General features: G+C 35.5%; 2 protein-coding genes across 9 annotated transcripts in view; both read right to left on the bottom strand.

Moving 5' to 3' along the window:
• LOC142334620 (trace amine-associated receptor 9-like) lies at positions 1-27419 on the bottom strand. Of its 8 annotated transcripts, none has more exons than XM_075382804.1 (5): positions 26953-27419; positions 15246-15508; positions 6988-7257; positions 3951-4148; positions 1-626 (listed from the first exon to the last, which is right to left on the bottom strand). In XM_075382804.1, exons 2-5 carry the CDS (start codon positions 15424-15426, stop codon positions 349-351), a joined length of 927 nt encoding a protein of 308 aa, XP_075238919.1. In that variant the 5' UTR covers positions 15427-15508; positions 26953-27419; the 3' UTR covers positions 1-348. The 8 variants fall into 8 exon arrangements, with proteins under 8 accessions (XP_075238919.1, XP_075238918.1, XP_075238917.1 ...); XM_075382803.1 differs by having other exon boundaries at positions 15246-15774; XM_075382802.1 differs by having other exon boundaries at positions 15246-16138.
• The window catches only part of LOC142334629 (uncharacterized), a 418890-nt gene that overhangs the window by 271800 nt on the left and 119370 nt on the right, over positions 1-27720 (bottom strand). The window lies entirely within an intron of this gene.

Here is a 27720-nt window from a genome sequence, read left to right on the forward strand (position 1 = left end):
TTACATTCAAATTTTTGGATACCTTTGAAAAGAAACGATATTTCACAGAATTTAAAACTCGACAAATTTATTTCTCTATCTCCTTAAAATTAGATCTCGTTTATCCTGATGCAACCATAGTCATAAATTGAAATATATGAAAACAGCCAACAGGGATCAACACAAGCAAACAACGATTTATCAATTTAAACTGCACAAGCTTGGAATCGGTCAATTCACATTATGTTTAAATTATATATCGTTCCCCATCATTGCTGAGCTCTTCGCTTCCCATCAGTCTTACAACCTGATAATGCACTGCTGGTTCCAGCCCTATAAAGCAAAATCGTGCTTTATTTCAACTCGGGATCATGCACCAGGTGTGAAATGTCGCTCTATAATGACCTTCAACACTTTATAGTAGTTGGGATTTATGAATGCGTAAATGACAGGGTTCAGCGCACTGTTTGCGTATCCCAAATTCATCACCAGATAATACATCCACGAGTCTAGTCTCATTAAGTCCTCTACGGATGAGAGTTTGAGAGAATAGATAAAGTAGAAGAGAGTATCCGGCAGCCAACATATTATGAAGAGAAACACAACTGAGAAACATGACAATGTTACTCGCTTCTGTAAACGGTTACCTAAAACAATCATGAAACTACTATCACTTATTGGCGGTGCCCTCACCCAACCCAAAATAGTTGGTACCTATTATTGCGGTAGGTAACCTAGCACATCAGCGCACGTGCTATAGTACTACAAAAGGATTTACTACACAATGGTATGTGTTGCATACCCTCAGACGGTAGCAGAATTCCTTCCCTCATCATATATCGGAACAAAAGGTTTCCATTCACAATATTATGGTTTACCATCGGTATGAAAGGCTTCGAAATATAGATACTAAGCGTATTCTTCTTGTTTCCACTCGTTAAATTGCAAAACTTTTCGAATGCCTATAAACACAACTTTTTGCACTCGAAATAAATTTTTTGAAAGAATTTTTTTACAAAAAAAAATCAGAGCACAAAGGATTTATAGAAGCGATAAATTTTATTGGATTCCAAAACCTTGTGCGACGCTGCATATGAGTTACCAAAGCCGACAGGTGGCCAGAAAACACATTTTGTATAGGGACAGAATCAAATATTAAACGACAAAGAAGTGAAAAACGGTCGCAATTTTTCATTTAAAAAAATATCCCGGGATAAAATTCTTCAAAAATAATGAATCTCAAGTTAACTTCAATTAAATTTGGTACTCATTCAAACTTAGACCATGCAGTTCACTCGATTAACCATCAATTTTTTGAGAGCGAGCTCTTCTGGGAGATCAAAATTGGGTGACGACAAAACTACAATGAAAAAGGGCCAATGAAAAAGGGCCAAAGAACAGCTGAGCCAAAGAACTGCATCGCAATTTTGATAGCTCAAATAACCGAGCTAAAACATACATAGATGAGAAATAATAATAATTTTATCTCTGCGTAATAGAAGCGGAGCAGCGTTAAGCATCTTGCCTGCAGTGGATTAACACCCTTTTTGATTGTTCCGCGCATTTTAGAGTGTTCGTTATGTGAGCATGAAAGATTTTTCGGATCTTTTCAACAATTGCCCCCCCCCTTTTCCAAAAGAGGGGGCTATTCTTAAATACAATTTAAGCGAGCGATTTATTAACCAATCAGCGACGACTAATAACTTTCCGTGTAATGTCATACTGTGTTAAACTGTATAGAATAAAATGCGCCATGCTAGGGCAATTAGCCGAACTGAAATACAAAACGAAAAGAATTTCCGACCGGGTCGGTGGGCGCGCTTCGCCGCAATAACCGACCCGCGATCTCCGGATTACATCCCAAAGCCCGTGAGAGCAATGGCAGTGAACAGCGGTCCGCAATTGCGCTTAAACTGATATTCGGCTATCTAAACTGTAGGCCAACTAATATTGTGGTACAGTATAGCAAAAGGGGTGGCTATTCTCTACTAGGTACCAAAGAGGGGGGAATTGTTGAAAAGAACCGATTTTTCGATGAATATGGCCAATTTTGAGTCTGAAACTTTAGCGTGCTACCATTATTTCAGCCCAGATTGGCCAGCACCATGATGAGCCTGAATATATTGTTAAGTGAGCACTCATCCTCACACAGGCAGGTTCGCGGAGTCAGGGTATCGAACTATCAATCATTTGCGGGTGAATCACACCTTACCTCTCAACTATAGCACCATCAAAGACACTACATTTTTCTTAGATGATCTTGAACATTTGCGTTTTGTCTCTCAAGTATACTTCAAACTTTTTCAACGAAACGCGTTCTCTAAAATCCCGGGACATCAAACCGATTTGGAGATTGTTAATAATTGACAATGCATAAACTAATAACTTCGGTCGAATTGCTCTCAAACGACGGGCGAAAAGTTGACTTTGGTAGTAGCCAGCTGGGAGAGCAATTAATAAAAAGTAACTTAATCAGAACAAAATATCCGTAAAAGCAATAACGTACCACCAAAGTCCTCACAAAAAATTGCATACTATCATATGTAGATTCAAAACATAGATGCCTCAACAATATTGAAAACCACAACTCCGATAAATTAAGCAACCAATTTCTCATCCTTACTTTATAACTGTTGTTTTCGCAGATATTTAAAAAAAACATTTTTGGAAATTATCAACATTTTTAGGGATACCAATAGTATGAATTACCATCTAGGGTGGCTAGCTGGCTGCCACCTATCCACAAAAATAAATTTTTATATTGGGGGAGAAAGTTATATTTGTGAGACTAAAACTGCAAATTTTTCTCTGCTTTTTTTTTTGACTAGTACAGCAACCACAATTTTTTGCTTGAAAAACGTGCCTTAAAAATATCTGTCCAAAGGTCGTTGGTTTTTCGCTAATTGTGAGAAAAAAATCGATCTGATGGTAAGATGCAAAAGACTGGATATTGAAAGAAAGCTGTTATTTTAATTCTTACCACTATCTATGATATGACCACAAAACATCTTTGAAAATCTCCAGTTTTAGAAAAAAACACAAAGAAAAAACAAAAAGAAAAAAACAAAAACTATTACGTCCAAAATAGGGGCTCTACTAGACTTCGGACTTCGTTTTGCTCCACCTCAAACATTGCGGGGAAGGTGCTGCATTAAAATTTGAAGCATTTCAGTTGACAACGAAACAGTAAAACTAGACCTGTACAGGGCTAAGAAGCAACACAAAAAACTAGATTAAAATGTAGAAAAAAATTACAATATCTGCAAAACGAGGGATGCAGGAACTCGCAATCAGAAACCATGTTCAACAATTTAATATCAGTCAAGACAAAAAACACTAAAAACATAACCGACTAACGTTGGAGCGACTTGACCTGAAACAACCGGCGAGCTGTTGGCTTCGTCAGTAGCTAGCCACGGTTTAGTGAGGCTAGCTTTAGCTTAATTGAAGGTGCGTGAGTGAGCGCAGGCAGCGGGGGGCAACAGTAGGGGGCAACGGTGGGAGGGTTGAGGGTTTTTTGGCTGCACGGGCCCCTTACGGCCTGAAGGATGTGCATGAGTGGAGATTGGAGGGGGGGGGGGGGGGGGTTGATGTGCGGAGGGGGTTCAACCTCTAAGAACCGCCCTTCAAACCATAAGTGTAAGTCTCAAAAACAGTTACTGTGAATCTTAAAACTGCATACTTAAAGACTAGTGAACTTAAAGGCTTTAAGAGAACTCAATGCCCGCTTGGCGCTACCTGTTTATCCCGTTTTTTAGGACGATAAGTCAAATAGGTCAGACGAAAAATCGATCAAGCCAAAAATCGCATTAAAACAGACCGACAGGATTAATATAATTGCTACAAACTTCGTTTGAGAGCAATTAAAAACTTGCGCTTTTTTCAATGAAACGGCGACATATATTTGTCGGTCATAAGGAAATTGGTTATCTACTTCAATGTTCCGACACCTAAATTCCACGCGAACCAACCTTGGGACTCTTCCGGCATTCGCGATAGACAGTAACTAATGTGAGCATATGCCATTACCATGAGAACAGTTGGTAGAAGGAATCTGCCAAAAAGTGTCCAACAGCCACCCCAGAGTAGCATTGTGGGTGGCAAAGAACTGTCAATTACACATGAGTTAACACCACTCGGTGTCCACGCAACCGTCGTGTATGAAACACCTAAAATCAAGAAACCACGCATGCAAAAGCCGAACGATAAGCCTATCGGTCCAATCAAAAAGAAGCATGCGTTCAAATATGCTCATTTATTTCAGTGAAAACTGCCCTGTATAATGTTGAAGTGTCACTTCTTGGTAACATTACTAATAAATCTTGATTAAATTTTGAACAAGAAAATTTAAAATCAAAGGTATAGGCAAAACTTTAAGATGAAAATGGGCCAAAATTTAACTCAATTTACACTAAATTTTATAACAAATATACCTCACAATTAATATCAATCCAATCGAAAGATCTCCAAATCCACCAGACCAACATGTCAAGCACAAAAACTCCAAAGAACAACAACAAATTGAAGGGGATCACAAAAACTGTTAAAAAGGCGTCCAACAGGACAAAATGGCAAAATAGCTCAAAATTGTATCTTAAAGTCTAATATTTGCTCCAAAAGTTTAAAATGACCCAAACGTAACATTACCAGCTTATTTAATTGAGACAACCACCTTTGGCTGAGAAAAATTTGAAAGTTAAAGCTAAAAAAACAGCTTTAAAAAGCCGCACGCGATCAAATAATATCGCTCGCTTAGCGCCAATTGTTTTGCCACCTGGCTTTTCCGCTTTACTTTTTATAAAGTCAGCGATTTAACAAAAAATAGCCGAAAACAATCGGGAACCGACTTGAATATCACATTGAGCCAAATAAAATTCCTTCAGCAAATAAGACTATTGAAATGCTCGAAAAATAATAGGCAAGTTATCTCTCAAAAACAGTGGTATTATTTCACGCGATTTTGTTCATGGAGTCGTAAGAGAGAGCCCCGAATACAATTCAAATTCCTTGAATTACATGAAAACAAGAACATCGCATTTTACCTACGCTCAGCTTACAGCTATAATAAATGATATGCACAAATGCCTAAAACCACATGCATAAAACCGGCCGCATAATGCAGTAAGCGCTCAAAAAAATATTACAAAGGAAGATTAAAGTGCGCAAACTAATTTAGTAAAGTGCGTTAAATAACTAAAATTTTTTGCACCGGCATTGGCCAGTAACGGTCTCGTTATGCCCAAGGAGAGTGAGGGGGGACTTCGAGCCCGATTTGATCATTGGCCATATAAGCTCATGTTTTTGTTGGGAGGTCCATTTTTCTTAACCATAGACACCGAGAACTTCTTTATGCACATGGGGCAACTGAACGGCTTTCTATACTTGAGACGAACATTATCAAGTCGCTCAAACAACAGAAGCGGAAAGTGAGTGAACACGGAAGATGTTCACGCTCGATTGTGACGTCATCTTCTGAAAACTCTTTGACAAAAGTTGCCTCCTCTTCTAGAAGACAACTTGGACAGGTCCAAATAGTGCATTTCGGATTTGATTCCTGTATTTTATATGATTTTGGTCCTTATTTGTTATCTGTATTGTTTTGAATTGGCGAGGCCGATGTGGTTGAAAAAATAATCACTATTACTCCAATTCGAGTCCAAAAAAGGAGCGCACCTAAATAGCCTTTGAGGGGCTATTGAAAAACAAAGAAATTCCTCACAACTCACCCGATAAAAGTCTGACATCAAAATTCAGTAGCGGCATATCGTCGCGCGAAACTAAATAGTTGCTTAAACCATCGTTGAAATTGAATGGGACAAACATAGCTGGCAGATTGCCAGAAAATAGACGCAATAGCTTCGTAGATCTGCAGTCTCAAAAAAAACAGTAAAAGAGAGACCAAAAAAATTCGTCTTTTCATTGAAGGCTAATATGTTATATTTTGATTAAAAATCTGTATAAGTTTTGGATGCCTCTATTAGCTGCTCTCTAATAACCTTCATTTAGAGCGACACACCCATTTGACCTTATCTCTTTGAATTAAAGTAAATAAAAGTTATTTCAAAGTGAGGAAGTCATTTTTGTGAGTGAGGTAAGTTAAGTGTGACCAAAAATTTAGTCACGCGAATGAACAAAAAATTCGCTCCACTAAGAGCGAAAAATGACGTCACACACTCACTTCAGTTGAAATTGCATGAACGAATGAACAAAAAGCAGATTTAAAGTGGTTGTGACGTCATATGGTCGTAACAAAAATCGTGACGACGAAATAAAAAAAATAGCAGGACAAGTCCTGACGTACAATTCAAAGAATTTTCATTGACTAAACAGAAAACTAGACCTAGAACGGACTATGCATGGATTGAGAAAACCATTTAGAAAAAAGCCGATTCAAAAAATCGAAAAAAAGTAAAAATCAGAGTGAAATTGCCGCATGTGAACAAAAAACCACTAGCGAGAAAGCGGATTTTTGTTCAAACACCGTTTTCTCACTCTACTTTAAATTTAGAGCAAAAAAATTTCACGTCGCAAAACCACTCGCGTGTTCGCTCCACTTCCTGTATCGGCGTGACCAAAATCACTACTCCATTTTGACTTCAAAAATCATGAAAATGTGTGAACAGATCTTAAAAAAAAGACAGCGCCCCAATACAATTCAAATTCTTTGATTTCTAAAAAAGACAGCGCCCCAATACAATTCAAATTCTTTGAATTGTAAAAAACCAAGAGAAGGCCAATATTAGCCCAAGCCTTAGCTATTAGCTATTAGATATTAGCTATTAAAAACTAATATCTAATTGTTGGTTTTAATTTTAAAGACTGTTCGGTCACGGCAAGGTGAGAAGTACTTGTTTTATTATTATGCCAATTTGAATTCAGTGTTCTGTGAAAATTATAGGCCCCTCAAGAACAATTACCACAAAAATACAGCCCCTCGTGTTAGTTTCAGATCCATTTAAGCTGAGGGTCTGCGACGAAAAAAGTCAATATGAGCCACGAGATACTTACTGACAGCTCCTAAGACCCAAGTAAGTGCTACACATCCTAGCAAGTTGGCCTGTTGGGAGAAAGTTGTCTTGTAGAAGAATGGCGTAATGACTGATAAGTACCTATCAGCAGTGACTAGGAGTAAATTGAAAACGGATGCATTGAGAAGAGCCCAGAGGGGGTAGTCTGAACAGTAGAAACGACAGAACACATTCAACGCGAATGAGTTGCCGTTCGGTGGCATTGGAAGACGAGGTAGACATTTCAGCAGGGCAATCCATAATCCAATACCTGAAATATTCAAGCTGATAAGTCAGTTGGAATCTGTCTTCCTCCGTAGACAGATGTTCTTGTCTTTAATAACTTATGCGAACAATTTAATGCATTTTGCAGCACTGACATTGGTTTGTAGAGATTGATAAGAGGTAGGCCAGGCTATACAATTAAAATACACTATATAACGCTGCAGATATATCAATTATGCATAGTCAGATTTCAGCAAAATGAAGGGAAACTGATCTGACTCGCTTCTTACATACCACAGAATTCTAAAACCAAGAATTCATATTAGTCTCCCTTTCTTGTCCACAGTTTTGAAACTTCTTGCCGGCACTCAGGAATATCATGTGACTATCACCATTTTAAAGCTTTTTGCGTCAATAATTTAAATGCGGAAACACGAAACAGTCGCAAAAAATTATCGACAAAACTGACCATTCTGTTATTTGTTTTAGATGCTTTATTCAGTTTCGATATTTTGGCTGCATTTTTGACCACGAGAAAAAAAAACAAACAAAAGGAACTGACTTGCGCAAATTAAAAAAAACTGAAAACTGTTTTCCGTGGATATCTCTAGGCAAATTTTTCCTTAGTCTTCGGGAAAAATTATATGAGTACCAGAAATCATTCAACTGTTAGAGATTATACACCACAATTTGTATACCACAATCTGCATACCTTTATAAGTTGAAGAAGTCCCGAATGGGAAAGTGCGCAATTATTAGCCGAGAGGCACAAATACAGAAATACTTTTTTCCTATCACAGAACTGGGCTAATTTCTCCGCGTTATGCAAGTTAAAAAACGTTGAGCGGTTAATATTCAGTCGAAGTAGAAAAGCACGTTGTATAATACTATTTTTAATTGGGCGGTTATCCTTATCTCTTAAATTTTATTTCAAAATGCCAGTTTAATAAAATCAAATGTTCTCTAAAAAAGAAAAAGGAGATCACTTCGAACGCAACTGTAAGTATCTTTTCAATATCTTTTTCAACTTTGAGTCTTTTAAAATTGCTTTCAATTAAACGATTATCCTATAAATTAGCTGCTTTGAAGATAGGGCACGCTAATTTCTCTTTAGGTTTCTGTAGGTTCGAACAGCAATGTTTTGACTAAGCGACCACCAATATTATCATCATCCTGGGAGCTGTTCTTGGAAGCTGTAAAAAGTATGGGGGAATTTTGCATAATAATCTTGTTTTAAAAAAAGGTTTTTAAGCGCCCTCAATAGTCCTGAAAAATTTAATGTTTTCTTTTCCACCCTTTTCACAAAGTTTACTGACGCCAGAAAGAAACGATTTTTCTGGTCAATCAAAAAATATTTACTCAGGCAGGCAATTTGACGATAGCTGAGATAAAATGCCGAAAGTAGTATGTAGTGCAATTATGTGAAATTTTAAATACCGAGCACAAAGTTAAGCAAGCCAACTTGTTTCACTTTGAGCTGTAATGACCACAAAATGATATGTAATGTCCAAAAATTTATGTACATTAAGTGATACACACTTTTAATCAAGGGAAGAGGGGTTACTGACGAATACTTTGCTTCGTCACTTTCTCTTGAGTCAGCTGCGTCATTTTTCTTTTGCCCATTCTTAGTGTGGTAACGAATTATATGCTAAACTGTTTTTTTCTGGTTCATTCAGTTTTTATTGTAAAAATTATAGTTAGCATCATTAGAAAGGCCAACCAAAAATAAATAGAAAAATTCGTGTTTTTCGAAGAGCTATGTTTTACAAAAAATAATGCATAATAGCCCGCTCGCAAACTTTGCGGAACTCCTACATCTGTTGTCGCTTACATTATACCAAATTTTGCGTTTACTGGATAACGACACACCGTAACTTAAAGTCGCTTTTTGCAAAAAACTCTTTTATTTTTCCAATTGTTGACAATAGAACATCTTTCGCAGAATCAAACATTTCAAACATAACTGACTAGCGTCGCGCGAATTGCTCTAACGGCCGACGAACGGTCGGATTCTGCACTCGCCAGCTGGGGCTTAGGGTTGGAAGCATTAGTCGGGTCCAAGAGATAGAGGGGCCAGGGTTGAGGGAGGCTGGACGAGAGGGGAATCCCCAAGAAGAGGATGTGACATGACGTGAGGGTTGAGTGGGTGGGGACTGACTAAGGGGAACTAAGGAGGTCCTGACTTGAAGATTAAGAAACGCCGTGCAAACCATTAATTTAAGTCCCAAAAAAGAGTTTCGGTGAATCGCATACTTAGAGACTAATAAGACGTAAGGCTCCAAGAGAGCTGCTCAGCCCCTTGATGCTTTCCGAGCGTTTCCTATTCATCCTGTTTTTGAGGACGAAAAGATTCCGACCAAAAATTGCATTAACAAAAACCACAGGACTGATATAATTGCTACAAAGATTGTTTGAGAGCAAATAGAAAAAGAAGATTTACTGGAGCATTCCTCAGAAAAATTGAAGCTCTTTTCGTAGAAAGTTAGCCCTTTTAAGCCAATTTTTGACTATTTTCATCTCATTTGACGTGGTGCCTCTATATTAGTCTGACTATAAACATAAGTTTCAACATTCTCTCTTTTTGGTTCATGTTTAACTTATCTGTCATTGAACGTTTCAATTACTTCAACTGCCTATAAAAACTATCGGGAAAAAACAGAATAAATTCAAAACCTAATTACTTTCTTCTGAGGTTAATTCAGAACAAGGCAACTCATAGAGCCGTTCGCATTGCTTACTATGATAACAGTCAACGCCCAATTTTTAGCAATACGCAACCAAACCTCCTGGCATTAAGTGATCATTTAGTAATCATTTAGGGAAGATGTGTTTCCAAAGATTCTCGCTGAAGCTAAAGTTATTCCACTTCACAAAGAGGGTGATAAACTGATGAAAACAATTATCGACCTATATCTTTGTTGAGTATATGGAGCAAAATTTTTGAGCGAGTTATGTACCACAGAGTATGCCATTTCTTTGAAAATAAATTAATATTCTCATGCAAACAATTTGGCTTTCGACTAAAACATAGTACAATTGATGCCCTCGTAGAATTCATTGACAAAAATTAGAAATTGTAATGATTTGCCAGTTTCAAGTTTCTTCCTTGACCTCAAAAAGGCATTCGATACAATAGATCATCAAAATTTGCTCTGGACATTAGAGATATGGCATTCGGGGCAATTGTTTGAAGTCGTTTCAATCATACCTCGCAAACAGATACCAAAAAGTTGAAATAAACGGTCATTTATCGAATTGGAGAGAACTGAACTGTTCCACAGGGATCAAAACTTGGAACTTTCTTGTTCATAATATGTATTTATGACTTACCTGAGTTTTGCAAACATACTGATATATTCCTTTTTGCCGATGACACAAATATGTCCTCAATAGGTTACAATAGGAATCAAATTGAATCAGATCTGAAAGAGAAGTTGTTGGCTTGTAGCAAACAAGTTATCTCTTAACTTAGAAAAAACTGTACAAATGAATATAAACACAAGTACTTCCATTCCATCATTTACTATGAACAATTGTCCAGTTTCACTTAAACAAGTATGTAAGCATCTTGGTTTAAGATTAGATTCCAAACTATCTTTTGTTGCTCATATTGATTATGAGAAAAAGACTAGGAAAACAGTGTTGGATTATTTCGAGGCTTAGAAATTATGTTCCGCGGAAATTACTTAGAAGATATTATGAAAGTAACATAAATGCAACAGTTCAATATGGCGTATTAGTTTACGGTTGCTCATATTCGTTAAGTTTAAAAAAACTTATCTACTTCAGAAAAAAATATTAAAATTTATTTATTTTCGTCGGCGCTCTGATCAATCTGAAGATATATTTGTCAAGCATAAGATTCTAACCTTGTATGAAATGCATATTTATGAGCTGCTCAAGTTTGTTCTTCGTTCTATTCATGGCTTATATTCAGAAAATTTCTTAAATAATAAGGTTTGTTTTAATAAGAAATTCACCAAAAATGACTCCCTGAATCTCCCTCATGAACCAATTTGTAAGAAAAAAATTGAAAGACTATCAGTAAAGTACCGTTCTACAAATCTGTTCAACTGCCTCGCCAAACAAAACTTATTAGATATTGTTGAAAACCTAAATTCAAAAGAGTTGAGTAATTTTTATCATAAATTGACAGATTTCTGTATTCTCAATAATGACGAATTGGTCAAACATATTTTTTCCTTATAGGTACCCAAAAAATTCATACCCCTTGCCTGCATGCTACAGGAGTACCCCAAAATTGTTGGCTTTCTGGTGAAAAAGAATGACCCCTCTAGGACCAATAATTCAGATATGGCTATTCTTTGAAAAATTTTGCGATTCTGGTGCAAATGGAAAAATTCTGAAATTTTCAAAAGAAAAAAATTTCTTGTAACCTCAATTTAGGCTCGTCTACAACCATAAGCAGTTAATAGTCGTCCATGGTTAAGCTCTTGGTTAATGTTCCATTTAAGGAACAGAAAATTCATGAAAAAAATTTTAATTCATTTTTTTCTCTATTATTAAGCAACTATTACACAAGTAAGCTCAACTACGAAGGGTAGGATTTTGAGGACACATAGTCCCGTCACCTGTCCCCTCCGAGTCTCTTTATAAATTAATTATATTCAATTGATTTATATTTTGTACTCGTGAGAAATAAATTCTTTCTTTTTAAGTACAATTCATTCAAAACTCGAATCGTTTCTCCAGCAGCCTATAAAATAACCAAGTAGCAGAAAGTAGCAAAAAGCCAAGTAGCAAAAAACACTGTTTTACGGCTTAAATCTTAGTCTTCTCAAAGAAACATTTCGTTATTTATGGCGAACCGAAAATGCACTGTAAAAAATATTGAAAAGTTGATATTCTCTAAACAAGCTTTTAAGGAAAAATTGAAAGATTGATGTAAACATTGATCTAAAAATATGATCCAATATCTATAAAAATGATCACGTCAATAATTTTTCTTTCCCTTGTATTCAAACTTCGGCAGAACCTTTTGCTCAAAATTATTTATGTGCTAGTGGAAAAACTCAAAATGATTATCCAACTTCTTATGATTATCAAATTTCTTATATCCGGAATAATTCTTATATTTATTATTCTTTGAAATCACAAAACATAGCCGGCAGATTGCCGGAATAGCTGCGAAAGAATAGATCTGCGTGCCATATAACAGTGATAGAAACAGATACAGATCTAAATAGAAAAAAAATCGATGCAGCTCAAACAACTAGGTTAAAAAACATTCAGCGATAAATTAATAAAGCTTGTTAAAATTCATTCCAGACGCCTCTTATATGGGAACTTTACTGCATATAGGAGTTCCTTTGACCTTAAACAAATTCAAATTAACCTTAAGTTTTAAAGTGCAAAAGTCATTTTATTGAGTGAGGTAAGTCACGTATGATCAAAATATAATCACGCAAATAACCTAAAAACTTTTGCTAAAGCGAGTGAGAAATGACGTCACGCGCGCAAATGCCGTTAGTGAGAGGAAGAAGTCTTTCAGAAAATTTCAGCTTTGCTGTGTGAACAAAAAAGACTTTTCAGCTTTGCTGTGTGAACAAATGTAAAACGAAAAAAGAGCGTCAGACGAAGAAACAAAAAAACATAGCAAGACAAGTCCTGACGTACAATTCAAAGAATTTTCATTGACTAAACAGAAAACTAGACCTAGACTATGAATGGATTGGAAAAACCATTTAGAAAAAAATCCGATCCAAAAAATCGAAAAAAAAACAGTAAAAATCAAAGTGAAATTGCCGCATGTGAACAAAAAACCACTACCGATAAAGGGAATTTTTGTTCAAACGCTGTATTCTTACTCTACTTTAAAATTAGAGCGAAAAAATTTCACACCGCAAAACCACTCGCTTTTTCGCTCCACTTCCTGTTTCGGCGTGACCAAAATCACTACTCCAATTTGACTTCAAAAATCATGAAAATGTGTGAACAGATTAAAAAAAAAAAAACATAGCCGGAAGAATCCCGGAAACGACTCGAAGTAGAAATCTGACTATTCTCACTAATCAGATGCATCACCAGCATATTACCAATCGACAGACATTGTAACCAATTCACAAAGAAAAGACTGGAGAAGTGGAAACTTGACAAAGAACAAAAGCAAAAAATAACATTCTTTAAAAATCCAAACAAAATTCTCTACAAAAAGATAACATGCAGCTTCCCATCCATAACTCATAGAAATCAATTAGTTATATATTTGTCTAGATCAATCGCCCACCTAGTACTTGCAGAGAAACGTCAAACAACAAACTTAAAAAAAGACTAAGAAAAACTCTTTAACGAATTAGAGTTATGTATAATTTGTTTAAATGAAAACTGCCCTGCTAAGCCTTCAAGTGCAAATTCATAGAATCAACACCCACAAAAATGCTCCTTATTGAGAAAAAGTTACCAACAAAAAAACATTAAATTGGAAGAAATAGGCAAAAAATTAGAAAAAAGACAAAAAGTGACCAAAATTTGCTCTGATTTACTCGATTTTCTTTAACAAAAACAACTCAAAACTAATATCAATCAAAATGAGAGACATCCAAAAGAGCTACAACAACTGAATTCCACTAGAAAACTCCCCAAATGCTATCAAAGGTTGAGGAATAGAAACGACATCAAAACCAAATTGAACAAAAAAAAACGAGAAAACGTAAGGTGTTTTTTAAATTTTACAAGAAAAAATAAAGCCAAATAAAGTTACTTTGAGCAAATAGAGCAATGAAAAGCTCGCGAAATAATGGGCAAGTCATAACAAGCTAAAAAAAATTGTCTACGATTGAACAACAAACGAAAAAAAGCAAAAAATTAAAAAAAGTGGTTAAAAAATTCTCTATTTTTCTGTCGTTTTCCTTCAGAAAAAAATGTTTTAAACCAACAAAATTGTAATCAATTTATATTCCTGATATTCTTTGAGTAACGAGCTTCTATGCAAATTGCACTTAAAGCAGTAAAACAAAACAAAAGGCCAAAATACATTAAATTTCGTCGAAAAATCAGCAAAACTGATCAAAAACCTCCAAAATTGCATAAAACTCAAATTAACTACTTGAAACCTTCAATTCCTATCAGAACAAGCTCAAATCCAACACAAAATCATAATCAGACCTCATAAACAAGAAAAATTGCAAAAAACTGCTTTTAAAAGCCGCACCTGAACAAAAAAATTTCGCTCGCTCAGAGAAAATTTTTTCACACATCAATTTCTCGCTCTCTCAAAAACAGCGGTATGAACAAAAACCCACTCTCTTTTCGCTCCACTCTTCACTTTTGTTCAGCAACCAAATCACTCAAAATTTTTTCACGCGTTTCATTTCCCGCTTAAAAATTCACTCCAATAAAATTGATTAAAAAAAAAACATAGCAGGACAAGTCCTGACGTACAGTTCAAAGAATTTTCATTGACTAAACAGAAAACTAGACCTAGAACGGACTATGAAAGGATTGGAAAAACCATTTAGAAAAAATCTGATCCAAAAAATCGAAAAAACAGTAAAAATCAAAGTGAAATTGCCGCATGTGAACAAAAAAACCACTACCGATAAAGCGAATTTTTGTTCAAACACCGTATTCTCACTCTACTTTAAAATTAGAGCGATAAAATTTCACGCCGCAAAATCACTCGCTTTTTCGCTCCATTTCCTGTTTCGGCGTGACCAAAATCACTGCTCCAATTTGACTTCAAAAATCATGAAAATGTGTGAACAGATCTTAAAAAAAAAGACAGCGCCCCAATACAATTCAAATTCTTTGAATTGTAAAAAGGACTTCTCCAATACTACTCTTCGAGTCGTCAAAAAAAGACAGCGCCCCAATACAATTCAAATTCTTTGAATTGTAAAAATTCTTTGAATTGTAAAAAACCAAGAGCACCGCAATATAGCTTCGCTCAGCTTACAGCTTCGCAGCTATAAAAATGATGAAATTTGCTGGGGGAAAAAAACCTCATCAGGTTGGCAAAAATTCCTAAAAAGTTCCCTCCACCACCATTCGATTGTAGTAGCGCCTACTCACATAAGTCAATGGTCGCTAAATTGGTGATGATGAAGTTGGTAGAGTTTTGTGGTACGCTTCTTGTAAAGTTGAGTCCAAACACAACTATATTTCCAAATATAGTTAAGCTCGAAAGTAGAGCCGCCATGACCCAGTATAAATCTGGTGGCTCGGTTGACGCACATACGCCATTTGAAGCCATGGGTTAAGTCATGATAGGAGTGTCGAAGAGTTCATAAAGTTCATAAGTTGAGAAAAGAACAAGCCTGACACGTTGAAAAAAACTGAAAATGCAAACAGTAGTAACCAATTTTTTACGCCAAATAAGGTCATATTCAAGAAAATTTAAGTAGAACGTTTTTTCCGCAATTTCTGGACGCAATTCCCAAGTTCTCATATTCGGTATTTTCGTATATTCATCTCAAACAACTGCTTCAATGTATAGTGGTGCTCATAATAGTAATAAGTAATTCTCCTTAATTTAGAGAAAAACCATCTGAGTTCAGACGAATGGGTCTGCAACGACAGTTGACGTCACTTGAAAGAGTACCTATTAATTGGAAGAGAATACATGCATCTATAGATAGGTAAATCGATTCAAATCGGTAATAAACGATTTGCACATTTCACATGTAATTTTTAGAAGCAACCAACATTGAAATGGACCTCGGTCAATTTCAACAGAGCTGAACATTTATTCCAGTGAGTACTTTAGATCATGTAACAATCAAGAAGTCATTGGTGCCAAAAACTGACCGGAAAAGAGTTTTAAACATTTTAAACAGGAGGCAAAGTAGTTCCAGGAAACTGCTTGATAAATCGATCAGGGTAAGACATATCAGCAAACGGACAAGTAAATTAAATTGGCCTCAAAACCAAAAGGGAGAAATGATACACCGCGAAAATTAGCATTCCTTGAAAAGCAAATTGAATTGAAATCTAAGGAAATGAGAATCAATTAGAAAAGACATTTAAGTCACACTACCTCAACCTGGAAAACAAAGCACGTCCTCCCTTTTTTACTTTGCACCGTAGGTAAAAATGCCAGTTGCAGGTACAGCTTTGCCAAATCGTGCTAATAAAACCCATGCAACACTCAAGTAACAGTAAACATCCACAAAAATGAATTGGTCAAGAATAGATAACCGATTACGCTTTTAATTCTAGGTTTGAAAGTCGGTAATGAAATAATCCTGTGTAGTGAGTTTGAAATAATCATGTGTAGTGCATATAATCTACCAACTCTGTCCATCCAAATTGTCAATTTTCTGTTTACCGTAAAAACAACAGAACCTACATTGAAATACGCACCAATTGTGCAAACTACGTTCAAAACATTCTTCGTAAAAACATCCTCGCAATTCAATTAACGATTCTTTTCCAAAAATTACAAATGAAAAGTTGCGACCCAATTTGAGAACCAACAAGATCAAAACAAAAAATTAGATCAGTTAGCGAAGTAGAACTAACCAACTTTTTGCACCGCTTTAGAGAGTTAGTTTAGATGGAAAAATTTGGTTGACATCATTTTGTAATGGGTTTTTACGAAATACGAGGGAATTCCTATCAAAAAAACGCACAGGGTATATTGTGAATGCTTTCTTTTCCTCAAACCGTTCATGAATTTTGGTTCAAGTTGTTGATACTTGCTAACCCAAAAAAGCATCCTAAAAAGACAGAGCCATCATTCAACAGGTCTTACAACCTTTTTATGTCCTTTTGGAGACAAACACTTGGAGATCCAAAGCTAAGCTGAAAACCTATCTGAGGAAAGCCCTGACACCTACGGTATGGACGAGGTCCTCATAGTGGTTCTCAAGTATGGACGCCTCTACGCGGCAGAACAACGAGTGGGCAACCACTCCCAGGATCCATACACACTGTACACAGACTGCGAGAAACGGGTTTTTGCGGCGGGATCAGGCAAGCCCAGTCTCTCTGGTCCCTAGAATGCATTTGACTGGGAAACACTTATTTGCCCTGCTTATCATCATCGGCAGCACTGAAACAAAGAGCTTCCCAACGCCTTGTGCTATTTGTCACCGTAGCAACTGAAATCAATAAAGCGTCTGGTGCGGCCGCGGAGGATGGGCACACCTGAATTGCAACAACTTACAGTCCACAGAGCAATGGAACAACAAGTTCGACTGTAAGCGCAGCTCCTGGTGAGAGACAACAGAAGCAAATACAAAGCAAAGTTTTCCCCCTCACAACATACCTCAACATTCTTTAACTGAATTGTAATGGTCTAAGAAAAACTAAACATCACAGTCTGGAGGAAGACAAATAACATCCAAATAGCTGCCGTCCAGAAGACCAACCTCAATAAAAAAATCCGCCCTCAAAAGTCCACCTGTCTACTGCATAATCTAAAAAAATAGGCCAAAGGTGAGGGTAAAAAATAGGAATTAAAAAAATAGGCGAAAGAGACAAAGGTGGAGGGGTAGCTTTTATCATTAAGGACACAATTCTGTTTCAAGAAGTTAAACTTACAGCTTCTGACAAACACATAAAAAACCAAGCCATATAACTCACCGCAGGTGGTAATAACATCGAACTAGTGAACACCTACATACCAACTTCGTCTAGGTGTGATGCAGGATACAAGACATCAATCAGTAAGCTACTTGAGTTATACTAGTGCATTATTGTCGGTGATTTCAATGCCCACAGCCCTCTATGGCACTACCAGAAGACAAGAGGAAACAATATTGCAAGTGAAATACACCTCTCTATTCATGTAACACTCAACGAAAAAGCCAGCACCAGAGTAACTGATACTTGTAAAGGCTCCCCGGACATCAATCTCACCAGCTCAAGCATAGCAATGAACATCGATTGGCACATGGAGTACGCAATAGGCTCGGACCATTTACCAAGAGTTCTATCCCTCATCTGTTAACTCATCATCACACACAACACCACATGGGACTGTGGCTCCACACAACACCACATGGGACTGTGGGACTGTTCATCAAATTCCGTACAGCTGACTGGGCAAGTCTTGAACTAAAACGACATTGAACTAAAATTGAAGAAACAACAAAGGCCAACAAATGTCTACCCCGCAGAAAAGGCCTTAATGAAAGCCATCAAAGCAGCGGCTAGCAGGTATATCTCACAAGGTAGAATAAAAACAAGTGTTGCCAATTTTCCCAGTGAATCAGTAAAGCTTTTCTGAAAAGAAAAGATTAAAAGAAATCATCCAGGTGACCCGAAAATAACGCAATTAAACCATGAAATAAGCAAACATGCTCAAAGACAAAAGCGCAAAAAGTTGAGGAAACATTATTGCAAGTGAAATACACCTCTCTATTCATGTAATACTCAACGAAAAAGCCAGCACCAGAGTAACTGATACTTGTAAAGGCTCCCAGGACATCAATCTCACCAGCTCAAACATAGCAATGAACATCGACTGGCACATGGAGTACGCAATAGGCTCGGACCATTTACCAAGAGTTCTATCCATCATCTGTTAACTCATCATCACACACAACACCACATGGGACTGTGGCTCCACAAAACACCACATGGGACTGTGGGACTGTTCATCAAATTCCGTACAGCTGACTGGGCAAGTCTTGAACTAAAACGACATTGAACTAAAATTGAAGAAACAACAAAGGCCAACAAATGTCTACCCCGCAGAAAAGGCCTTAATGAAAGCCATCAAAGCAGCGGCTAGCAGGTATATCTCACAAGGTAGAACAAAAACCAGTGTTGCCAATTTTCCCAGTGAATCAGTAAAGCATTTCTGAAAAGAAAAGATTAAAAGAAATCATCCAGGTGACCCGAAAATAACGCAATTAAACCATGAAATAAACAAACATGTTCAAAGACAAAAGCGCAAAAAGTTGATTGAATTAGTACAAACACTTTTTTCACAAAGTAACTGCTCCAAACTCTGGAGCACAGTAAAAAGGACTTTCAACAAGTATCGCTAAACCAGCTGCAAACAGAGCCACAACCTTTGACGCTAAGAAAACAATTTCTTACCATGATCCCAGGAAATGCGTCTGGAAGCTTGGCGAGATTACATCCCTACACAAGCCGGGAAAACCAATAAACGAATCTAAAAGATTCAGACCAATTGCACTCCTCAACCCCATTGCAAAACTAACAGAAAACTCTTACTAAGTGACTTCATAGAATATCTACTAAAAGAATATCAGAATGGCTTTAGACCTCAGCATTCAACAACAGCTCAAGATTGTCACCAATGATATACAAAAAAGCCTTAACCAAAAGAAACCTGCAATCGTACTCCACTAATAGCCTTTGACATCACCGCCGCTTTCGACAAGTTTGATCACAACCTACTACTAAGAGACATACTCGAGGCGCCACTGCCAATTAGCACTAAAAGATGAGACGCTTCAAACAGTGTCCCCAAAGGTGGTGTATTATCGCCAATGCTCTTCAACATCTACATGAGCAAACCGCCTCCTAAAGATATAAACATCACTTCTTACAATGATAATATAACTTTAACTACATCTCACCCACAGGTTGAATAATTACGTGTCATGATAACTCCCTACCTAAATATTTTATATGACTGGCAAGAATCAAGAAAAATGGCTAGAATCAAGAAACCACACTACACAGAATAATCCACCTTACTTGCCTCTTTCCCGCAATTTTGACGGTGCCCCCTCCTGCCCCCCCCCCAACCAGACCTCATAATGTGTATGCCTCATAAATTACTGGTAGCTAAAATTATCAATTTACTGGCAAGAAAATATACTTACTCAATACGTTCAGTCGAAAGTTTTTTTTATCTTTTTTTCGTCAAAGTTTTTGTACATTTAGGGATTTAGAGGATTCAAGAACGGAAAAGAACAAACCTCAAGTTTTATGGAAAGGAAAACTATAAAAACGTTTTTTTTTTACTACGGAAAGGCTCAGTATATCAACACAACAACTACTCAGCTTTTAACTTCCTTTCACTCACAAAAGTACGAAGAAAATTGTGAAACAACTAATGCACGAGTTCATAAACTTGAGTCAACCGAACAACTTTAATTGAAGTTCTAGCCCTCATGACACGAAATTTAATACGTCGTAACTTGGTCAATTTAAATGAGTATTTTATTTAGCCACACCGGCATATTTACACAGCTCAAAAGCAAGCAATTCAACCAGTTAAAAAAAATGATCTGCTGTTTTCAGAACAAACATCACAAACAAAGTTCACAAGTTCTTCGTACAAGTTCTTCGTACAAGTAACAAATTTTACAAGTTCTTCGCCAGTACTTGTGGTACCATAAATAAAACAAGGCACTTTTATACCATATATTTTTGAAGTCTTCATTTGACAACGGAGCAAAAAATTTGCCAATTGTATATTATACTAAGCAACGTTGTTTTTATGTCACGGATCAATTGGAATTTATTTTGAAAAATTCCGCAGGTTGTAATTAGCTTTAATTAAAATTAAGGTTCTTAATTAGTAACAAGAATGCGAAATTTAAATTTGATGAAAAAATAAAAAAAAATAAAGTTCATTGTCTTCTGTAGTTAAATCCAACTTTAATTGAAATTTTTAAAAGGACCAATTGATCTTCAAATAGGGACTTTTTGTTACCTAAACCACTTTGCAGTTGAATTGGTGTGCGCGTGCGTTAAGCCAATTGATATGGATTTCTGTACTGGTTTTTAGGTCAATTGTGTAATTTTTTCTCAAAAAATAACTTCTAAACTAAACCATTAAATTAGAGAAAACTATGATAAAAATTAACTTCAATGGAACTTCAATAGAGGTCACCTAAGGTGGTATTCTAATTGAAACTCTTTTGTTGCTGTTTTTTGTCATTCCTCTTGGTGGTTATTATCAACATGGGGATTCCAACAATCCATTTGGTAATCTACCAGATATGCTTTCAATTCCATCTCAATAAAGAATAAGTCTTTGCCTCCTAAACATTTATGAAATTGTACATTTGATAAAACTTAAAAATAGAAAATTTTGTTCAACTTAAAATAAATCAAAGAATTGGGAATCGATTTAATTTTCTCACAAATATTGTTTTTTTCATGAGTTTTAGAATTTTTTGATCATAGTGAATTCATTACTTATTAGGCTGAATAAAACGCTCATACAATGGATCAATTCGACAAGCAATTTCATAATAAAGGATGCAAAAACAATTTTCTATGATTTTCAAAAACTATTTACAGGTTGTTTTGACTTCGTTAATGTTATTTTATCTAGTGGTCCATAAACTCTCCAATTAGAATTAATGCACCGATATAATACAAGCGTTTCATTCGTATTTATTTTGGCAATATCTAAAAAAAGAGTTATTACTCTTTTTTTTAAAAAAAAAGTTTGTTTCTCTAAATTTTTATTTTCAAAATGAATAACTACCATTCAAAGCCAATAGAAACTGAACCAGAGAAGAAAAAATCGTATGAGAAACGACACGCAAAAATATGCAAAAAAGTTACTGCAATTAATCTTTCTCAGACACTTCATCAGAGTGAGTTGCAACAAAAACGCACAAAACAAACGCACAAAATTTATGAAATATCGTAAAAGTCCAAACAGAAATCAAAATCTGGTTACAAAGAAATGACATAGAACTATTCCGATTCATTAATTACCATTCAAATGAACTAATTAACGATAGAAATCGAGCAATTAAAACTTCTCAGGAGGGAGGTACTTAACAATTAATTCTACAAAAAAAACAACCAAAAAATGAAGAGATGCTGAACGAATAAGTCCCAAATAGCATTATTGCGAGTACATCTTTTTGTCAATGCTCAAACCAAAACAAAAATCATTTATACAACCAAAAAATGAATAAACCATCTTTTTATAGATCGATTACAAAAACAGTTCAAAAATAAAGAAATTGTAGTGAGAAAGGACTAAAAAACTCACCTAAAAACTTGAGCCTTCAGAAGCAGTTTTATGGAACACATTAATGAGTTCTCATAAATTACTCTATTATACATAACCGACTAAACGTCGGAAGAATTGCTCTCGAACGACTAGTGGGAGCTCTAATGAATTACAGCCTGCTTCAGTCGGGGGGGGGGGGGGGGGCAAATGGGACTAAGAAGTTCAATAGTGCGCTTCAAATAACCACATTAGAGGTTAACATATACCACTATTAAGAATTAAAGTAAAAATGGCACTAGTTTTGGCCTACTTTTCATTTGACTTTTAGTATTAAATTGCCGCCAATTGAGTTCAGCTACTTGAAATTGTGATTGAGAGAGAATTTTAGATCACGCGAAACGCAAAAAGTCAAGGGCGTAAAAGTCACTCGGAAAAGTCAAAATTGTCAAGCGAAAATTTTGCATAAAAAAGACACACACGATTACAATAATTGCTATGAACTTCGTTCAAGGGCAATTAATAATTAATGTCAACTCGTTCAAATAAATTAGCTTTCGAAAAAAAACCACTCAAAATATTGCCAGGGGGTTTCATGCCAACACCCGCAAAAAAAGCTAAAACTACCGCCTAAAAACTACTGATAACTTTAATTTTTGTCCACATCTATAAATCGAACTCTATTGAAGTTCAAGTATTAGAGCCCTCAGATAACTTACTTAGGGTAACCTATTATATTTTAATGAGAGTAATTCTTTCAATGTAACTTCAATAAAAGAGTGCAGAAGTAATTTTAGGAGTGAGGTAAATTATGAAAAAAATCAGGCGATTGATGTAAGAACATGCACTATACAAGGTAACAATGACAGATAGCGAAGTCATTATGATAGGGACAAAGAGCGTAGAAATACAGAATGAGAAAACGCCAACGACATGTTTAGCAGCCTCAGCTATCGCATTGAAGCAGCATAGTTTAAAACGTTTACCTGAAATTAAAAAAGACGAAAGTTCATAAATTTTCATGTCAAAAATATTTGAAATAAAGTCTCAGCATTTATCAGTATTTAACTGTAATAAAAAGGTAATTCAGCTGTAATTAACAGTTGGCTTATTTATAGCGTTTTGGAAGCGCGCCATCCACTTTTATAGCTGCTATTTTACTAAGATGTAATTGTGTTTTAACTTAGAAAATAATAATTTACTTTTAACTTTTAAGGAGGATTTCTATAAAATTGCTATTTAACATAAATAAATTAGACTGATATTATTCAGTAGCAAAAAGATATTCAGGAGATGAAAAATGTTTTGGAGTTTTATCAACAGAATCTCACGGCCATTCTCTGGTTGTCTGTTCTTTGGTTCTTCCGCAGATCTATACCTCTTGCAGTAATGGTCCTTCATAAATGATAAATTTTTGCTGGTCCATATTCGGTTTTCACGTTTCTTGGCGTTCTTGGAGTACAAATTGAGTAAGAACACTGAAAATTGCTTCATTATTACAATTAATTCACCAAGTACTTTGGATAGTCAAAAACACAGTATGGATTATTCCTCTAAATGGAAATAGGTACCAAATATGGCCTTGAAAGTAATTAGTTAACTAAATATCACAATAAAAAGGACTATTAGCGTTTTCAACAAGGATGTAACACCTACGGATGAGGGGAGCGAATTAAGCAACTGTCACTACCCCACATTACAAAAATTTTTACTGAAAAAATTACTGTAATACAAGGAAGCTCGTTAATGTGCGTTCGCACATGATGTTCCGACCCGAGATCATCTACAGTTTTGACTTAATTGTCAACCTAATTATGAGATAATTAAAAATAGGTACTTGTTTTAAAAAATCGTAAAACCGAACTACTAATTGAATTGCATAATACCATGCCTCATTAAAGCGCCCACAAGATCTGCCAATAAAAGACTACGAGAAAAAAACAAGTACCAAAATACGCAAAAACAAAGTTTTTTCAGCGAAAGTGCTAAAAGAAGAGAAAAAGAAACACAAATATTGACCACTCACAAAATTTTATGAAAACGCATATTGTCCAACACACAAAGCATGAGTTACGACATGACATCAATGAAAAAATACTTTTTGAATTACAAAAAATTGGATAGAATCTCTCAATGATGAGAATAAATTCCAATTGACGAAAAGAACAAAAACTGAAAAGTACAAAAAAATGTTTGAGAACGAACAATATCGTAAACTTTAATACTATTCGCTAAAAATTGAGTACATTGAGCAACATCATTCGTTCAAACCTCAGTTAGAAACCTATGAGACCAGTCAACATTTTACGACTACATGAATAACTAAATGGTAAAAATAGCAAATAAAAAATTGAGAGAAAAGTTTCGAAGCCAATAAAAGAAATTTTTGGTTAAAATTTTTGTAATCCAACAAAATTTTTTAGCAGCAATGGGGTTCTTCTTTTTTCAACAAATAGTTAGAAGATAAAACCCCTAGCCAGATTAATTTCAGTTGCAATATAAAATATGTAGGTCCTGTCATTACTGAGATTGACTTACAGTTCACAAAAATTAATTTAAGATTGGATAATGTCCAAAACAACTTCTTAAAATTAATTTTAAAGACTTAACAGCCATTAAATTCCAGAGCTTTCAACAAGTAAAAAAATGCCTTACTATATGCCTTGATGGGAAGATATGGATGTTTGTCATCAACATGTTATCGATAAGACACCACAATAAGTCCTATGATTTTGAAAACAACAACAAACACAGGCCAAAACCAAAAAATGCAGCAGAAATTTGAGAAGAAAGTGTCGAAGCCATTTAAACCATAATCTTTTCTCTGAAAACTTTATGATTCTTCGGACGTCTATTTTAAGCCAATGGGAACTGCCAATACGAAGATAATGAGATAAGATTTCAAAAGGAAACAAAATTACAAGTATTTTTTGAAATTACAAAAACTCGTGTTATCGAAGTCATAAAACCGATAGTTAGCAGATAAAACCGATTACCAGATTGTTTTAATTGCAATTAAAAGGAATGGGGTCCTGTCATTACTGAGACTGACTTACAGTTCATGAAAATAAGTTTGATAATAGTTAGTGTCCAAAAAAGATTTTTTAGTGTCTTAACAGCCATAAAACTCAATAGCTCTCAACTGAAGTCAATAAAGACGGAAAGTTATGCCTCAAAAAGGAGATAAAGATGTTTGTTATTCTTATGTCATCAGTAGGACATCAATATACGTCTTATGATTATGAAAACAACAAAAGCAGGCAAAAACCAAAAATTCAGCAAAAAAGTGCAAGAAACGCTGACCAGATTAATTTTGGTTGCAGTAAAAAGGAAGGAGTTCCTGTCATTGCTGAGACTGACTTACTATTTATGGAAATTAGTTTAATATCGGTTAATCAAAAAAAATTGAAAAATAATTATTTAAAGTCTTGACAGCCCTTAGCTGTCCCCTCAAAGCGCTATATAGGTTTACCTATTGCACATAAGAAAGCCGATTGAATTTTTAGTTGGCAAGTCTGTGCAATAGGACTCCCAAAATTAAGTAAAGTCTCAAAAAGAAGATCAAAATTTCATTAAAATTTTGAAAAACCAGAGCCGAAGACAAAAAAAACATGATCGCTCCTTAAAAACGATTGTTCTTTCATTGGATATCATTTGACTGTAAATGAAGTTTGTCATTAATGGGACCTCGATATGAAATGACAAGTCTCTAAGTGACTAAAAAACAATAATAAATAGGAAAATTTTTCTAAAAAAAACAGCTCTCAAATTGAATTCGAGTTTTTTATATAGTAAACTTCCTCACGAGACCAGAACTAGCCTTTTAATCGATCTACTGGTAACACATATTTGTTTTTTTTAGCAAGAAATGTAAATTTTTAGAACTTTTTTTAATAGAAAAGCCTTAATTTAAACAAAAATTACGCCAAATTGAACAAAATCATGCTAAAAGTGAACAAAATATCACATGTTCACACAAAACTTTAAACCTCTATAACTCCTCGAAAAATACGAAATTCAAAAAAATCTTTTTAATTTTGAATTCTACGCTTTAGATAGGTTTAAAGATGGAAAAAAATAAGGCATTTGTGAAAAGAAGTAGAAAATGTCCGAAAACAAACGTTTTTAAACGTTAAATTAATTAAACGTATGAAAACAAAATGGTTGATTTCAAGCTTAGTTTGAGTTAAACATAACGTAACCAACTTTCGTTGAAAGTTGCAGGATGTCTCTCCATTTGTTAAGTGTATTGAGGGTGTCCATTCGACGTAGAGACACACACAAACACACACACACACACACACCCACACCCACACCCACCCACACCGGTAAAAATCCGATAGAGACGATTATTAACGAGAGTGACAGTTCATATAGAACACACTTTTCCAGTTTATCGAGCAAAACTGGCTCGAGGCTTTTCAATTTAGTGGTAATGGGCTTTGCAATTGCTTTGAGGTTATCAAATGATATCGAATTTCCCTTTTCTTTGAACAATCGAAACTTTTCGTTTTTCTCAATAAATCAAAGTTTGCCTCGATAGTCGTTCCATATTTTGCTGATTCACAAAAAATTCATAGAGGAATCTACCGAATATTCAAGAGAATTGGGCAACTTAACAGCGAATTGTTTTGCTGGAATATATTGACAAATTTGAAAAACTGCGCTGGTTCTGGTGATCACTGAAGAAGACTGATCACATTTAAAATTAAAAAGACAAAATTTACACCCTGTGTGAAAACTCCGAGTACTACGATGAGCAGACAACTCAACTAATTTCACTGAAGGTAAAGTCTTTACAGACTGATTTTAGGAACCAAATGCCAAAACCGAGGTTCTGTGGTCGTTCCGTATTACGTAAAACCTTGTGTCGCATACCTTCAACTTAAAGACTGGTTGTGTGAGAAAATTAGAGGTTCGCTAATCCGAAGGAGAATCCAATAATGGGTCTCCACTGGCTAGTGAAACATTCGATATCGGGGCGAATCAAGATAACTGTAACGATCTTGAGTGAGGACTGTTGTTAATATTTCTGTTTCAGAAAACGCAAATCATTCTATCCGTGGTACACATTGGAAGGCTTTTGAGGATCTTTTTGTTGCATAGGGATTAATTCTGCCTGCTGTACTTCAATAACGGTCCAACATGAGGCTTGTGGTTTGGCTAGTTAGAAGAATTCCAACCAGCTGGCGTTATAGTAAGAAAATGAAACACACAGATATTGCGACGAACTGGCGACGATATGGTGAGTTGTTTCGGCCATCATGAACTGAATCAAGGAACATAAATTTAAGACATTGCTAAACGTTTGTCAAGAAGAACAGAGATTGCATTAATTACAATAATTTGGAAAGAATAAAAGGCTGCTCAATAGCTTTTTAAAAAAGTAGTGTTAACAATAAAAAGTCTTGTGTGTTAAAACTGAAGTTGTTGTGGGGAAAATTGCACTTGTGCGAGTTCCAATGTGTTTTTGTCATTCATCTTAAATTGCTCTTTGAACAATTTTCAGTTGATACTCTGGTTTTCTTGCATTTCTTACAAAGAAAGATCTCCGGAAACACTAATGTGAGGATCCTCCAACTTTTGAAAAACTTGGCAGGGATTCATAGCTGCGTTTATCACAGATTCGATTTTTATTGACTAAAT

This window comes from Convolutriloba macropyga, chromosome 2 (genome assembly GCF_964194025.1).
Source record: "Convolutriloba macropyga chromosome 2, txConMacr16.3, whole genome shotgun sequence".
NCBI classification, from domain to species: Eukaryota; Metazoa; Xenacoelomorpha; order Acoela; family Convolutidae; genus Convolutriloba; species Convolutriloba macropyga.